The sequence below is a fragment of the Rhinopithecus roxellana genome, chromosome 17, assembly GCF_007565055.1.
Source record: "Rhinopithecus roxellana isolate Shanxi Qingling chromosome 17, ASM756505v1, whole genome shotgun sequence".
In the NCBI taxonomy this organism is placed as follows: Eukaryota; Metazoa; Chordata; class Mammalia; order Primates; family Cercopithecidae; genus Rhinopithecus; species Rhinopithecus roxellana.
The window spans coordinates 9756172-9771575 of NC_044565.1; the positions used below are offsets into that span (position 1 = coordinate 9756172).

Genomic DNA, 15404 nt, shown 5'->3' on the forward strand with positions numbered 1-15404 from the left:
TCCCTCTGTGCTTGTTAAACATTCTGCCGAGCCCACCTCAGCCACCAGCAAACTGCACAAAGTGAAGTAATGATTCTGTTTCCTTCCTGAGCATTCTGTGTCTTGAAAGTTCCCTCTCAATTCAGATCTTGAATCTTGGCATTCGTCTCTACAGCTGCCATCAAATGACACTAAGTGGTGTCCCCATGAACAAGGCCACTGGATGTAATGTGTGATACATCAACACGGAGAGAATCAGAGTTCAGGATTACAGGAGTATCTATTTTATTCCAGTGTTTTTAATGAATGTCTTTGTCTTTAAAAGAAAGAAGTCCCAAGTAGGACATTTTTAGTTTCTGGAGGCTACATATTCTACCCTTTCGAATACAGATTTGGTCCACCAGGTAACATGAAAGTCTGCAGTCGTGAGTGGGACTCAGGATAGAAAAGGGCTCTGCAGCAGGTGCGGGTTGCAGTGCAAACAGCCCTGTCCCTTGGGCCACTGCAGATACAGACGACTTGAACAACACTATCAACCATCTGGACAAGATTGATGCTTAGAGAACACTCCACCAAACCACAGCAGATTCCATGGTCTTTTCAGAATATTAGCTAATGATACATATATTTATGGCCACAAGATATTTCAATAAAATGAAGCTGATTAAATCGTAAAAAACAAATTATTCATAACTGAGAGAATTGTATTAGAAATTGGAAACAGAAAGTTGTCAGAAGGCAGTGGAAGAAGGAGGAGGGATGAAAAATTACTTCTTGGGCACAAGGTACACTATGAGGGTGATGGGTAACTACAGTCCAGAGTTCACTACTATACAATTCATCACTGTAACCAAAAACCACTCATACCTCTAAAACCACTGAAATGCTAAAATTAATTTTTAAAAAATTTATTAAAAGGATTCCAAATATTTTGAAACTAAGTAAAGTACTACTAAATATACACTCAAAAGAAGGGACTTTTATTTTTAGAGATATGAGGATGTGACAAGCACACATCTACTATTCCACCATTAGAATCACATCCGTCTCCAGATGAAAACACCATTAGCAGGTGCACAAGAAGAAAGTCTTAGAGTGGATGGGCAGAGTGAGTAACTGCTCAGAAAGGATGAGGAGTCAGGGAAAGTCAAAATAGGAATTCTTTGTGATATTATGAGCTGCACATAAACGAGACTTCTGTGATCTCTGACTTGCTCATAAGCCAAACATCATGCAGTACAGGCTGCTTTCCATCTTCCTGATGATTGGTGAGAGTGGGGTCACTTGGGAAAGGCATGGAGAAGTGCCGTGAAGGTCATCAGTGGCAGCAGCTGATGACAGGACACACTAGGGTTCCCTTACAGTGACATGACTGCACATCCCTACAGCCATGAGGACAGCAGGGAACTTTAGGGGCTGCTCCAGGGAGGATGTGGCAGCCAACCCTGGAGGATCGGTGGGGCTTCAGTGCCCTATGTGTGGGGAAAGGAGGAGGCTCTGTAAGGCATCCTGGAGGACCCTGGCCCTGTTTACACAGAAGACAAGCCTGTGCCTGTGACTGAGGCCTCACGGCCTCTTCCTTCCTCAAAGGCTTTCCAGTCATCTCCCTGAGCCCACCTGACTCCAACTGCTGGGGACACATCCCCTGGCACTGCAGCTGCTCCTGCCACACCGAGAGGCTGAACTTCCTTTGAGTTTTGTGTTTGGGGCCATCACACTGTGCAGGGTCCCGATCAGAGTCCTGCTCACAGGAGGCTGTGCAACATCTCCAGGCTCCAAAGTGGTGTTTGTGATGGTGAAATCCCTAGACTTTTGGCTAGATGAGTTTTCTTACTTGTGAATGCCTTCTATAGATCTGCCATTTTTTGTTTTACAAACTCTTTTCTGTAAACTATCTATTCTTTGTTTTGGACTTCAGGGTTAAGAATGTAATTTTAATTGTACTATCTTTAGTCTCCACACTGCTGATTGTGGGAGTGAAGTCAACAGATTTTTGGTTGGATGTGTGTTCTCACTCAGGAATATGTGAAGAAAAGTACTCAGAAGACTTGTCTTTTTTGTATGTGTGACAAATTCTTTCCTATACACAATGTTTTTAATATATATTTATTTTTGATATTTCTGCTGGGGAATATAATTTTAGCTTTACTCATTATGGAATCCATCTTCCTAGAACAGACAAGGATTTCTGATGGGGTTCATTATTTTAACCAGAAAAAAAGATATTTTGTCCTTTTGGTATAAACAATTCTTTACGTTGATCATATCACCTCATGAAATTGGAACTGATGTGCCCATGATTAGTTCACAAATATTTTTGAGAAATTATTTTAAGTGAAGCCATGCAAAGCATACTTTTTCCATCCCATCAGTATTAGAATATGGGAGTCGGATTTATTTTCAGGTAGTGACCATATAATGTAAAAATTATATATTTACTTATTTCAAAGCTTTTTATTTTTTATGACAGTTTAGTACCCAAATTGTCATTTAGACATGACAGTAGACTTCATATCAATTTCACATCTAGGAACACCATGATTAATTAGCAGTGCCAGAGCTTTACATGAGTCAGACTATTCAGATTGCTGCTTTGTCTCTTCTGTCCATTATAGTAGCTATGCCACCTTGCCTTTGAGGGTTGAGTGCCACCACTTGGCCCCTTACACCTTAGGATCCAGTTATTCTTAATTGTATTTAAATTTTGTAATTGAGTGACTACAGTTCTCACTATTAGATCTGACATACAGAGAAGAGCCATTACAGGGCTCTCAAAGATGCAGGTGCTGCCCACACAAAGCTATTTTGCAAGGCATTTGTCAAGGGTATTAAGTATAGAGTCACTAAACTCCTTGCTTCTCAGGAGTGATGATTCAGGAGTGTCTAATGCATTTATTTTGCATAACTGTCTAAACTGTGCATGCCAAGGACTCTCAGTGTTCTCCATACTATTAGAAGTAAAATCCTTAGCATTTTGGGTTCTAATCATATTAAGCAGCCAGTTCCAGAAACCCCAAGACCAATGGAAGAACTCCATACTTAATATTCTGTTCCTGTAGAACCATTCCTGGTACCAAGACCTCTGTTAGTAAGGGTTCTCTAGAGGGACAGAAGTAACAGGATGTGTATATATGTGTGTGTGTGTGTGTGTGTGTGTGTGTGTGTGTGTGTGTGTGTGTGAATTTATTATGTATTAACTTACGGAATCACAAGGTCCCACAATGGGATGTCTGCAGGCTTGAGGAGCAAGGAAAGTCAACTCAAGTCTCAAAACTGAAGAACTTGGAGTCCAATGTTTGAGGGCAGGAAGCATCCAGCACGGGAGAGAGATGTAGGCTGGGAGGCTGGGCCAGACTCACTTTTTCACCTTTTTTCTGCCTGCTTTATATTCACTGGCAGCTGATTAGATGATGCCCATAGCCTAAGTGGGGGGGTCTGCCTTCCCCAGCCTACTGACTCAAGTATTAATCTCCTTTGGCGACACCCTCAAATACACAGCCAGGAACAATATTTAAATCCTTTAAACAAATCAAGTTGACACTCATTATTAACTATCACAGGATTACAGGCCAGAGCCACCACACACAGCCTTATTGTATATTTCATGCAATATCCTGATTTTCACATTTTATCTGTGACTTAACAAAATTTTCTTGCTATGACCCCAAACTGGTAATACTTGAAAGCACATTCAAATCTATTCTGGGACAATTTGTAACTGGCAAAATTTTGAGCCTTGTGGAAAGAGTCACCTTACTGGCCAGTCAGCTGTCAATTTCCCATCATTACTATCACTTCTGGGAGCACACTTTCTAAAATCCCTTTTCTCTATATGGTTTCTTTAGAATTGGTCAACGAGAGGCACTCCCATGAAATGTGGAAGTCAGAGTGGTGGATTCGTGTACACTGACACCTGAAGTAAAGCACGTGGAGTTATGTGTGGACTGGAGAATCACCTGGAGACATGCTGCAGGCAGCTGAGAGCGTCAGCACTCCCAATCCTGGGCTTCCCAGATGGGTCTGAGGATCATCACACTGTACTCAGCACATACCACCAGGGGCAGGTGCACTCTGGCTTCTGGAGGAGCACCTGAGAATCCCCTGTCTCTGGTACCTGCTTCATGAATAACATACCATAGGCTTTGGAAACACTGTGGTTTAGACTCTAATTTATCCAGTTTGAAGAATTTCTCCTTAGAATACTGAGAATAGCTTCTCTTTTGCTGTATGAATTCCAATTATCCCATAACACAGACTCCTCAGGTGGACTTATCTCTCTTCTTTATTCAGTCAGGACAGGCATTGTGATGTCTTTTCTGCGGGGATGAGGGTGAAAGAGGCTTAGGGTTCAGAGGAGCCTCCCTGGTCCTCTCTACAGACATCTCCCAATGACTTTCAAAACCTGACTAAGTTTGAGAAATGTCCTCAGCAGATAGAGGTACCAGGAGGAGGATCTGGGGTGGCTCAGCCTCACACATCTACTTCCTTGGAGGTTTATGTTATGACTTGTAACACTGTGGGAGGGGCACTGTAATAATGTTGACAATAATAAGTTGCAAAATCTTCAGGCTGCAGGCTGCTGATGGTGAGAGTGAAATCTGCCCCAGATCCACTGCCACTGAACCGAGAGGGAATCCCACTTTGCAAACTGGATGCATCGTAGATCAGGAGCTTAGGAGTTTCCCCCAGTTTCTGCTGATACCAGGCTAAATCATTGCTAATGCCCTGACTCGCCCGGCAAGTGATGGTGACTCTGTCTCCTACAGATGCAGACAGGGAGGATGGAGACTGGGTCATCTGGATATCACATCTGGCACCTGAGATTGGAAACATAAAACAAATGTCCACACAATTAATCATCTTCTAAGAGAACTTCCCTGAAGTTCCAGAGAGTAAAAGTTGAGTAAATTCTTTTTTTCCTTTTTCCTTATCTGAGAGCAAGAGCAGCAGGAACCCCAGGAGCTGAACGGGGACCCTCATGTCCATGCTGTGTCCTGACTGGGACTGACTCCTGCACAGGGTGTGACCAGCCTGTAAAAAAAGTCTTCAGGGCAGGGGGCTGTGCTGTGGGAACATGCAAATCAGCACGGATGGGGCAGGCTGGGCACAGCTGCAGGGCTGGCTCATCTCAGTAACTCAACACAGGGGCAGTGTCCCCAGGATCCCAGGTCAGACCAGGGCAGCGCAGATTAACCTTGAGAGAATACATTTCTCTTTGGTGGACATATGGTTATCTGAAGTGAATTTTCAAAAATTTCAATGAACCTAAGACTAGATTAAGTCATGTATTATATACTTGCATTAGGAATGCATAGGAAAGCATCACTTTTGACAGAAAATTCGTAATAAAGTTATAGAAGTGAGGCTGTCAGAACTTTCAGTTACTCTCAAAAGAATTTAATGAGTGTGGAAGTATTTGGTGTTGTACTAGCAATGTCTCTTTCTGTGTCAAATTGTATTTTTTTAAAGAAAATAAAAAGTTTATCAGAAGCATGTTTAATAAATTCAATAGAATTTACTAATAAACTTAAGCCACTGTTCTTAGCATTATACAGAAAAGAGATTTGCTGAGGATGCACAAAGTTGATAGCTGTGACACGCATAGATCTCCATTATCCAGAGCTACTGATCTCTTTAATGCTCAGGGGCTAAATTGGCTGCACCCTATTCTTGGCGTGAGGATCCCCGTATTCTATCCCATTTCCTGCCTTTGGGTATGATTTCTTATGGTGCACCAGCATGGAGAGCTGACTGGTGATGCCAGGTCTGGTTATTTCAACTAAAATCTCTGTTTCACTCGCTAACTATAAGAGCCTGGATTAGGATCATCGTAAACCATTGATCAATCTAGGCTCAAATAATCAATTGTTTCAAAGTAGAATAAGAAAGCCCACATTCCCTGAGTAAAGCTCTGAGCTGCACTCCCCCATCAGCTTGTTCACCCTGGGGTCTCAGGTGCATCTGCCCTAAAGCCTGGCTTTCTGGAGAGCAGATGAGAGGGAGGCCCTGGGGAAAGGCCGGGTCCGTGAACCCTCCCTCCTTAGCAAGAGTGGCTGCTGTCCAGTGCATGTTCTTGTTGTGCAACATCAGTAATCCTTTCCTCTTTTACTCTTTAGCAGTGAGTGAGAACATCATCCTGACCCAGATGCCAGCCTTCCTGTTTCATATCCATTTAGAGAGAGTCTCCATCACCTGCCAAGCCACTGCCCATGTAGATGAAAAAATATTTTGAATCTGAATGCATGACTAGCAGTGGCCAGACCTAGCTCTCGCAGTCTGTGCACAAACCACCTGCCGCTTTTCCAGGGGACTGGATTTCAGGGAAATGGCTACAGAAAAGCCTAGCAGAATCCAGATATCCATATTCAGAGATTTACAACTCTGGATTCAAGTGCACTTTTTTTTCTGTGTAATTTTATCAGCCATTGTTACTACATCTTGGCTTTTCTATTGATTCTACTTCAGCTGACTTTCTATGGTGCTTTCTGCCCCACTGTACTCTCACTGAACCCAAGGAAGGCAGCTCTGCCTGCAATTGAGGCAGACCTCATGGCCTGGAATTAGCATCCCCAAGGACAGCTATCAATCAGTTATGACAAGTGAGGTGTATACATACCTCAGCTCCCTCATCTCTCAGGTGGAATAATAGAGGCATTTTTGTTGTGGTTTTTTTTTTTTTTGTGGGCTTGAGTTGTCCTCACCCTCAGAGGTGGCTCTTTGCTGAAGCACCTTTCACTGTCCCTTCTCGCTTCCCTTGCTCACTTGCTTGTTTCCTGCACTTAGTAAATATACTGCCCGCAGGTGAATCTTTGTCATCCTTGTCACCGGGGGGACCCAACCTAAGGCACTGGAAAAATCCTCATTCTTGGAGGGTATTTTTGGTTTGAACTATTGCCACTTCTCATGTTTTAATGCACAGAGAAAGTCAGAAAATTTAAGAAATATTTAAATTCCCTTTCCCAATCTTTCTTAGATATGATTTTAGCAGAGATTCGTTTTTTCTTCATCAGAAAAACAAAGAATTCCTCCAAAAATGGCTGTGCATCATGGAGTCCACATAGAGCAGAGAATCAGAATCCCCTAGAATTTGACATCCACACATCAGAGAGTACTAGACTCTCAGGGATTTTTCTAGGTCTATTGCCCATAAATCTGGGTCTGTTGGCTCAAATAGACCCAGATAAATAAATCTAGGTCTATTGCCTCAAAAATCTATTGTGATATTTTTATTCTACCTTAGGGCAAGACCATCGTGGGGATAATGAGAGTTGTTTGTGAAATGAATAATACACCCCCTAAACACATCATTATTCTAACATCCGGAATTTATGATTATTACTTATGAATATGACAAAAGTCACTTGACAGACATGGTTAAGAATTTTGAGGTCAGGAGAGTATCCTGAATTATCTGGGCGAGACCAGCATAATCATAAGGTTCCTTATAGTAGGGAGGGAGGAGGGTCTCAGGCAGAGAGGAGCTGGGACAACGGAGAGGGATGCTGGAGTGATGGAGGAAAGGGCCATGGAGCCAGGAAGCTGGGAGCATCAGAAAAATTGAAAGGTGGATATTGGATTCTCTTTCTTGAAGCCTCCAGAATGAATGCTGCCCTATTACTCCTTGATTTTACTTCATTAAGGCTTCTGACCTACAGAAATGTAAGATAGTACCCTTGTGTTGTGTGGAGCCAGTAAGGTTGTGGTAATTTGTTACAGCAGCAACAGGCAGCCAACGCAAGGGGTTGGGGTGTGTTTTACTTCCCTAGTGTATCACTGTCCTCTGTTCTCCCAAACAGTTCTATGTTGTTGTCTTTTGCTGTCAGTTTCAACAAGAGACAGAGGACATTTTTCCATGTGGAGACCTAGCACCAGAATTCTTGGTAAGTATAAAGTCTCTTGAGTAAATCTCTGGGTTAGGTCTTGTACAATCTTGGTATCTAGAACCTGGAGGTCATCTCTTACAGCACATGGAAGAGAAGGGGGCTATTGGTTTGCTATTTTAAGATTCAGAGGGACATTAACTGTACAAGACACAATCTGAAAAGCAAGGACTGAGTCAGAGAGATGGGAGTGGTAGAGGAGACAAAATGTGGTCAGGGCCATGCAAGATGTGACCCTGCTGCCATGGTGTTTGTAAAGGCTTTGAGAAAGTTGTGCTTTGTAGACAAAACTGTAGAAGGGTCCGGATTCAAGCTTAGTGTCAGTGTGATGAGGACGAAGGGCTGCAGTGAGCCTGCATTACAAACTCCACCCTGCACTACTGGTTTTGTCTCCTAGGTTTTATAGGTTGTGGGTTCCTCTATGGAATGAATGTGGCTATTTGGAAGGAACATAGTTAAGGTCAGACAGACCTGGATTCCAAGTTTAGCTTCAATAACTGCTGACCAAGTGATTTTTATGCAAATCAGCCATGTGCTCTTATGAACAATTGCCTCATGTGTGAAATGGGGCACTGAGGATATGAAGGGGTGTCCTGAGGGTTCCACCAGCTGACACACCATGAAGTTCACATACATGTATAGACAGACACACACACACGTACATGAGAAGAGTATCTAGTGCTCCTTTTGTGGATCCTTGAATAACTCAGAATGTTGTGTCAGATATTACCAGTCATATGTCATTTTCAACTAAAATTATCAATATTTGTCTTGTAACTAAGAGATGCCTCTCTGTACACTGTAGGTTTCATGTACATTTCTTCAATCGCAGAATTTTCCACCAATCTCTTTATGACTAGTATCAGAATGTTAAGCAAGGAGATTGCAAACCACCACAGCACCTTCAGTCTGGATTTTCCCAGAGTCCCGTTTGTGTTAGTGTCCTCGGGCTACTGTAACAAGTTTTCAAAAATGTGGTCGCTTTGAACAACACGAATGGAATCATTCATAGTTCTGGAGACCAGAAGCTGAGAGTCAGTTTCACTGGGCTAAGGTCTTGGAGACGTCAGGTCTAGCTCCTTCAGAAGCTCTAGGGAGGAGTCTGACTTAGCTCTTCCAGCTTCTGGTGGCTTCAGCTCTCCTTGGCTGTGGACATATCACTGCAATCTCTGTCTCTGTGTTCACATTGCCTTCTCCTCTTCAGTCTATGTTAAGTGTCTCTCTACCTCTTTTCTATCTCAGGACTCTTGTGATCGCATTTAGGGCCCACTTGATTAACTTAAGATCATTTACCTGTTTCAAGCTCCTTAATTTGTACCTGCGAATTTCCCAAATAACTTTATTTCCCAAAAAAGACACAGGCATAGCCTTCTTGTAATGAAACCTCATTATTTGAGGATGATACTCAGTACTACACCATTACAGAACCAGGTCTCAGTGTTAATCCTGTACATACATCACAATCTCTCTCTCTCTCTCTCTCCACACTTCCTGGCTTTCTCCTTTTCTCGAGCTCATAAATCTCTTCACTTCCCTAAGTGTATCCAATGACACTTCTACACCAATAAGTATCTGAGACAAGTCTCAATCAATTTAGTAATTTATTTGTTCAAAGTTAAAGACATATCAGTGAAACAGCCTCAAGAGGTCTTGAGAACGTGTGCCCAAGGTAGTCGAGCTTGGTTTTACACATTTTAGGGAGACATAAGATATCAATCAATATGTGTAAGCTGTACATTGCTTTGATATGGAAACGCAGGAGGGCCTGAAGGAGGGGGCGTGTTGGGGATTTACAGGTCATAGGTGGAATCAAAGATTTCATAAGTGGTTGAAAGGGTTTGTTTAATGACCTGTAATCAACAGAAGGGAGTTTCTGGGTTTAGAAAAGGGTTGTGGAGCCAAGTTTTCATCATGCAGATGAAGCCTTCAGGTAGCAGGCTTCAGAGAGAATAGATTGTAATTGTTTCTTAGCTGACTTAAAAGGTGCCAGACTCTTAGTTAAATCTCTCTAGCTCAGGAAAGAGACTCAAAAAGGAATAGGATTCACTACAGAATGGATTTTTCCCACAAGAAACAGTTTTGCAGAGGCATTATCCAATACATTAAATAAAAATATCTTTGGGAAAATTACTTTAATTTCTCCTAGGGCCTGATATCTGTCATGTTGGTATCTTATTGCTACAAAGAGTTTGCTTTGTCACTCTCAGGGTCTCTATTTTAACATTAAAAGTTTGTCAGTTGTGCCTGAATTTTAAAGGAGGATGGTCAGTTAAGGCATATCCAATCGTCCATTCCCATCATGGCCTGTACTTGGATTTCAGGTTGATTTGGGTGTCTTCTTGGCTGAGAGGAGGAGTTTATCAGTTGTCTAGGGAGCTTCTAGTTTCATTTTTGGTTTACACATCTATGTCCAGGTAAGAGAGACCCATACAGGAGGGTTTGCTCAGAACCTGGCTTGCAGGGCTGCTTACAGAGCTGCTGTGTTTCCTCTTGTCATGCATAAGGAAGGACACAGCCAATGACAACCCTCAGCCATCTGGGGAGAAGCTGTGTCTATACAGGAACGTCATGAGCTATGAGTCTAGTTAACTGTGATTGTCTTCAGGGGACTGTGGTCCTCAGCTTTCATGGGAGTTGTGTGGGCGCTGGCTCAAAGAGCATCCACCAGAATTCTTATCAGAATATATCATTCACAGAAGGCAGTGGGTGATATGACAGCACAGAGGGACTCTGTGGTGCCAGCTGCATGGAGCACTCCGGGAGAGTCACTGGCACCGGGGCTAGACACAGCTTCATGCAACTTCCGAAGCACATGGATTTGGATCTCTTAACATCATTTGCAGGGGCCATTGAAAATAATATGCTAAGAATAGATAAGGCTCAAGGACAGTATCTCTAGCTAGTTGCACTTTCAATGAACTCCAGTAGTCAAGGACAGTATCTCTAGTTGAACTTTTAATGAACTCTAGTAGGCGCCAAGAAGGCAGACAAATAAGAAAGAGCTTAGAGACAAGGAACTAAGCAGAAGGTTACATCTGGGTGCAGAAAGTTTGTTTTGCATTGTGTTATTTTTGCTGACGTGGGATTTATGGAGTATAAATAAAGTGAGGCGGAGGCTCTAGGGGCGGCCGCCATGTTCTCTGTTTGTCTTTGTCTCTTGTGTCTGTTCATTCTCCACCACCCCCGGCACGGTCCCCAATAATCATTGTGAAAGTTCATTTATCATTCTGAAGGCAGCCATGGTAATTAACTAAGATAACATATTTGATAGCTAAGAATAAAAAAAGTGATTTTTTTATTGCTAATAGAATTACTAGAAAACAAACAAAACTAGCTTGAAGGAAAAGAGTAACTGTATCCGTGGGCTTTGGGTAAGAGGTTGAGACTCAGTAGTGAATCCCTTGGCCATCTTCTGTCAATAGAGAGGGACAATCAGGAAAGGGAAATGTTCAGTAGAGGCAAAATCTTGGTTAGTAAAAGAATCCTAAGAGAAAACAAGAGTCTCCTTCCTGAGCATCATGTTGGTGTCGGGAAGATGCATATAATCCCCACATTCCATGTCTTACACTTTTCAGCAATTAGGGCTTCAGCATGAATTTAAGACACCATTCACTTCACAGCAGATGTTCCAGATGTTCCCAGCCATTCTTGCCTTAGGGGCTCCAAGTTGTTAATGGGACAGTAGCCCTCTTCCTTTCCCAGGGTTTGTAAGAACATGGCTCTCTTTGGTGTATGGTGGGGTTTGTTTGCCATCTAGAGGAACTTCTTTGGCATAGCAACTTCGAGGCTTCTACTTGTGATAGCGAAAATAAATACATAAATACATTAATCATAAATAATAAACTGACTTAAAGCACAGAACCTGTAAAAAAAATAATAAGGTCACTTTAGGAGCTTAAAAGGCATCTGATGAGGTAAAAAAGACAAATTACTTTCATTGGAGGACAGTTAGAGCAGCAGATGATTTTTTTAAATCGATGACATTTTACAAATAATTATCAGATGGTAAATAACAACTTGAAATAAGCAGCTAAAATATAGCTGTTTACTCAAAAAGTTATTTTCCAAAAATCATGTAAATGCATTTTCAGATTAAAACAAAGAAAAAATGTGGGGTTATCCACAGGTCTGCTCAATGGAAGATTTCTCAAATGTGTACTCGGAGCAAAAATAACATTTATCCCTACGTACAAGTTTAAGATTTTTGATCCTTAGAAGAAAACAGCTTCCCCTTCACTCTGTTCCACTCATGCTTCTGAGGATGGGCCGTTGGGACAGCGACTGTGAGCAAGGAGGTAAGCTGTGCAATGAGGGTGGTCACGCCTCCTGCCTACCTGAATGACTTCATGGAGCAGAGACACCAACACCACCAAGGCCACCCACCTGTCTCTTCACTGCCATGGCACAGACACAGAAACCTTGACACATTTGGTCAACTGCAACTAGAGGCTTCTTTTTACCAGCCAATTCTGATTCTCCTCGTATCTTCTCTCAGGTTTAGGGGATCGTTTACCTTTCACCGTTTTGTTTTGAGATTGCAGTCCTTTCTTACATCAGCAGTATGTAACTTGTTTGTTTGATTGTTTGTTAATATATCTAACTATCTTGAATGGGTTGGGACTAATCTTGTGTCTCAGAGCAAAGCAGAAATTCAAGGCCGCTAGATGCTGTCAATCACATGAGGGCTAAAGATGATGATAGCATTGCTTAGCTCTGGATCATACTACTGACAGTTTATGTGTGTGTATGTGTTTTTCTTTAAGACAGAGTCTCTCTCTGTTGCCCTGGCTGGTGTGAAGTGTCATGATCTCAGCTCACTGCAACCTCTGCCTCACGGGTTCAAGCGATTCTCCTGCCTCAGCCTCCCTAGTAGCTGGAATTACAAGTGCATGCCGCCATGCCTGCCTAATTTTTGTATTTTTAGTAGAGACAAAGTTTCACCATGTTGGCCAGACTGCTCTTGAACTCCTCTCCTCAGGGGATTCCCCTGACTCAGACTCCCAAAGTGCTGGGATTACCTCGTGAGCCACTGTGCCCCATCACATTTTGTGTTCTTTAACTGCATTCTATGTAATGCCTTTTAAGCTCAATGATGCATTTATCTATCAGTATTTAAAAACATCAGTATTTAAAAAAAAAATGAAAAACATTTTTCATTTTAGGGCTCCAGTGTGATTGATATCTATAAAAATATTGCCATGCAATTTTAAGACCTAACAGAAATGGAACTTTGGAATTCTAATTGCACTTACCATGGAATCCATTATTTTGGAATAAACAATCATCCAAGTGTACTTTATACCCTTAGCCTGAAGCGGATATTCTTCTGTTGATTCTGTCATTATTTTGTATCTATCACATTGGGTTATGACATGTAGCTCACATGACTCGTTATGGGATTTAATATCATTTGGAACACTATATTTAATAAAATCTATAAAAAGCATAGATGCTCCATGCATTGACAACCGAAACATAGAATTCAGATTCATTTTCAGGTAATGATGTAATCATGTGAAAAGAATGCATTTCTGTATTCTTTCAAACCTTTTCTTATGAAAACACAGTAATAAATTTCTACTCTAAAATAGAACTTAGCCTAAATACTTTCAAAACTTTTAGAATTTGGAAGAGAAATAAAAATCTCACATAATTCTGAAAGTTTCCTTTGTACTTGAAATAAACTTTCTATTTTTTATCTTTGAGTTTATGCAGTTATTTTTAAACGCCACTTTTGGAATCGTGAAAACCTACTTTTCACTTGCCAAATGATAATTAATGGTAATCAAGTTTTCATGTTAGGATCTCATACCTACCATGAGTTTACAAAGTCTATTTGAATAATCCAACATCAAACATTTTTACTTCGTGTTTTTAGCCATACTTCCCTCTAGACAGTTTGTGTAGAATGCTTTCTCCTGTAAAACACTAGAGAGGAGTGTTCAGTGTGAGTCAGAGAGCAGAATTAGGAAGATGGGAGACTATGAGTTCCCCAATATGACTAAGTGTCATCGTGTATGAAACAAACCCCAAGTTGGTCATTTCCCATATGCCTTTTACTTGTGTTGTCACTAAACTGCTTCCATGATCTGGTTATTCTGACAGCTACATGAACTTGACAAATGTGGGCAAGACAGGCAGGGTGAGGATGTGAGCTTTCATTCACTCTCCTTTCATCACAGCCGGTTGGTCTCAGGGCATGTAGCCCCACATGAATTCTCCTCCTGCTGATGCCTTCTCCAGGCTGTGACAGCTGGTGGGGCCATAACATGTGGGATTGGAGGTGCTGCTGAGGCTATCATGGACCAGCATCCTCAGCAGCAAACGCCGCCCTGACGTCTCCAACAGCCTTCTCTTCTGCAGACTCAGAGACTCTGCTCAGCTGCTCCCCTAGACAGGCAGCACATGTGGGCAGCTGGGCCAGCACAGCAGGGAGGTTTCTGTTCGAGGATATAGCACTGTGGGAGGAAACTCTAGGGCTTGCATGCAGTAATAAACCCCAACATCCTCAGCCTCCACTCTGCTGATTTTCAGGGTGAAATCAGTGCCTGACCCACTGCCACTGAACCTGTCTGGGACTCCAGAGGCCCGGTTGGAACCCAAATAGATCAGGAGCTGTGGAGACTGGCCTGGCTTCTGCAGGTACCAATCCAAATAGGTGTATCCATTACTATGCAGGAGGCTCTGACTAGACCTGCAGGAGATGGAGGCTGGCTCTCCAGGGATGACAGGCAGGGAGAGTGGAGTCTGGGTCATCACAATATCCCCACTGGATCCTGAATCAATGAGAGAAAAGTACAAAGTTGTATAAAAACATTATGAGCTTAAAAACATTTTGCTTATAATATTGATTTATTTTTTAAAAAATAATTTCGATTCACATCACAAAAAATAAACTTTTAACAATGAGCCCATTATTTACTCGGTACAAGAGATCCTTTTATTTTTCAAGATAGTATTCAGAGTACCGGTTGTTGTTCCTTTCAGATGGTTTCTAATTATTCACAGGGCAAATTATAAATTCCCTTCCCTGAAATATAAGCCATACACCTCTAACACTTGGTCAGAATAAGCATGGGACATTGTGGAGTCCCAGAGCTCATCCTTCCACCCCATGCTCCACGCTCATCTCCTTTTGTTCTTACCAGATACCCAGAGCATCCGTAGCCCCGGGAGCTGAGCAGAGAGCCTCATTTTGAGTAATTGAATACAGGAGTCCTGACCAGTGAAGACAAGGTTGTAGCTGAGCTTTTATCTCAGACTGACAAGAGAAGGTCCTTCCTAGGGGACAATATACAAGTCTTCTGGTGGGTGCAGGGGTGTGGAAACAGCCAGTGGGGGAGGGGTATGTTTATCCTGTGAGCAATGTGACATCAATTGTCCTTCGAAGGAAGACAAAGAAAGATTAAGTCATATTTGCCTATACTGATGTGAATAAGGATCTCTCAGTGGAAGTTGGGACCTTGGGCCGGGAAACACTGTGTAGTGCATGCCATGCTGAGAAAGCAGAAGGACCCTGATGATGTAGAAATGTGTGTCTAGGAT

The 15404-nt window shown here is 42.2% G+C and overlaps 1 protein-coding gene across 1 annotated transcript in view; it reads right to left on the bottom strand.

Annotated features, from left to right (window-relative positions):
* The window catches only part of LOC104681473, a 195738-nt gene extending 180630 nt beyond the window's left edge, over window positions 1–15108 (bottom strand). The window contains exons 1-2 of the mRNA XM_030921474.1: window positions 15005–15108; window positions 14341–14635 (exon numbers count right to left, since the gene is read on the bottom strand). Coding sequence (XP_030777334.1) covers window positions 14341–14635; window positions 15005–15053 — 344 coding nt within the window. The 5' untranslated portion in view covers window positions 15054–15108. The remainder of the gene's footprint in view (window positions 1–14340; window positions 14636–15004) is intronic.
* Window positions 15109–15404: the final 296 nt, after the last annotated feature.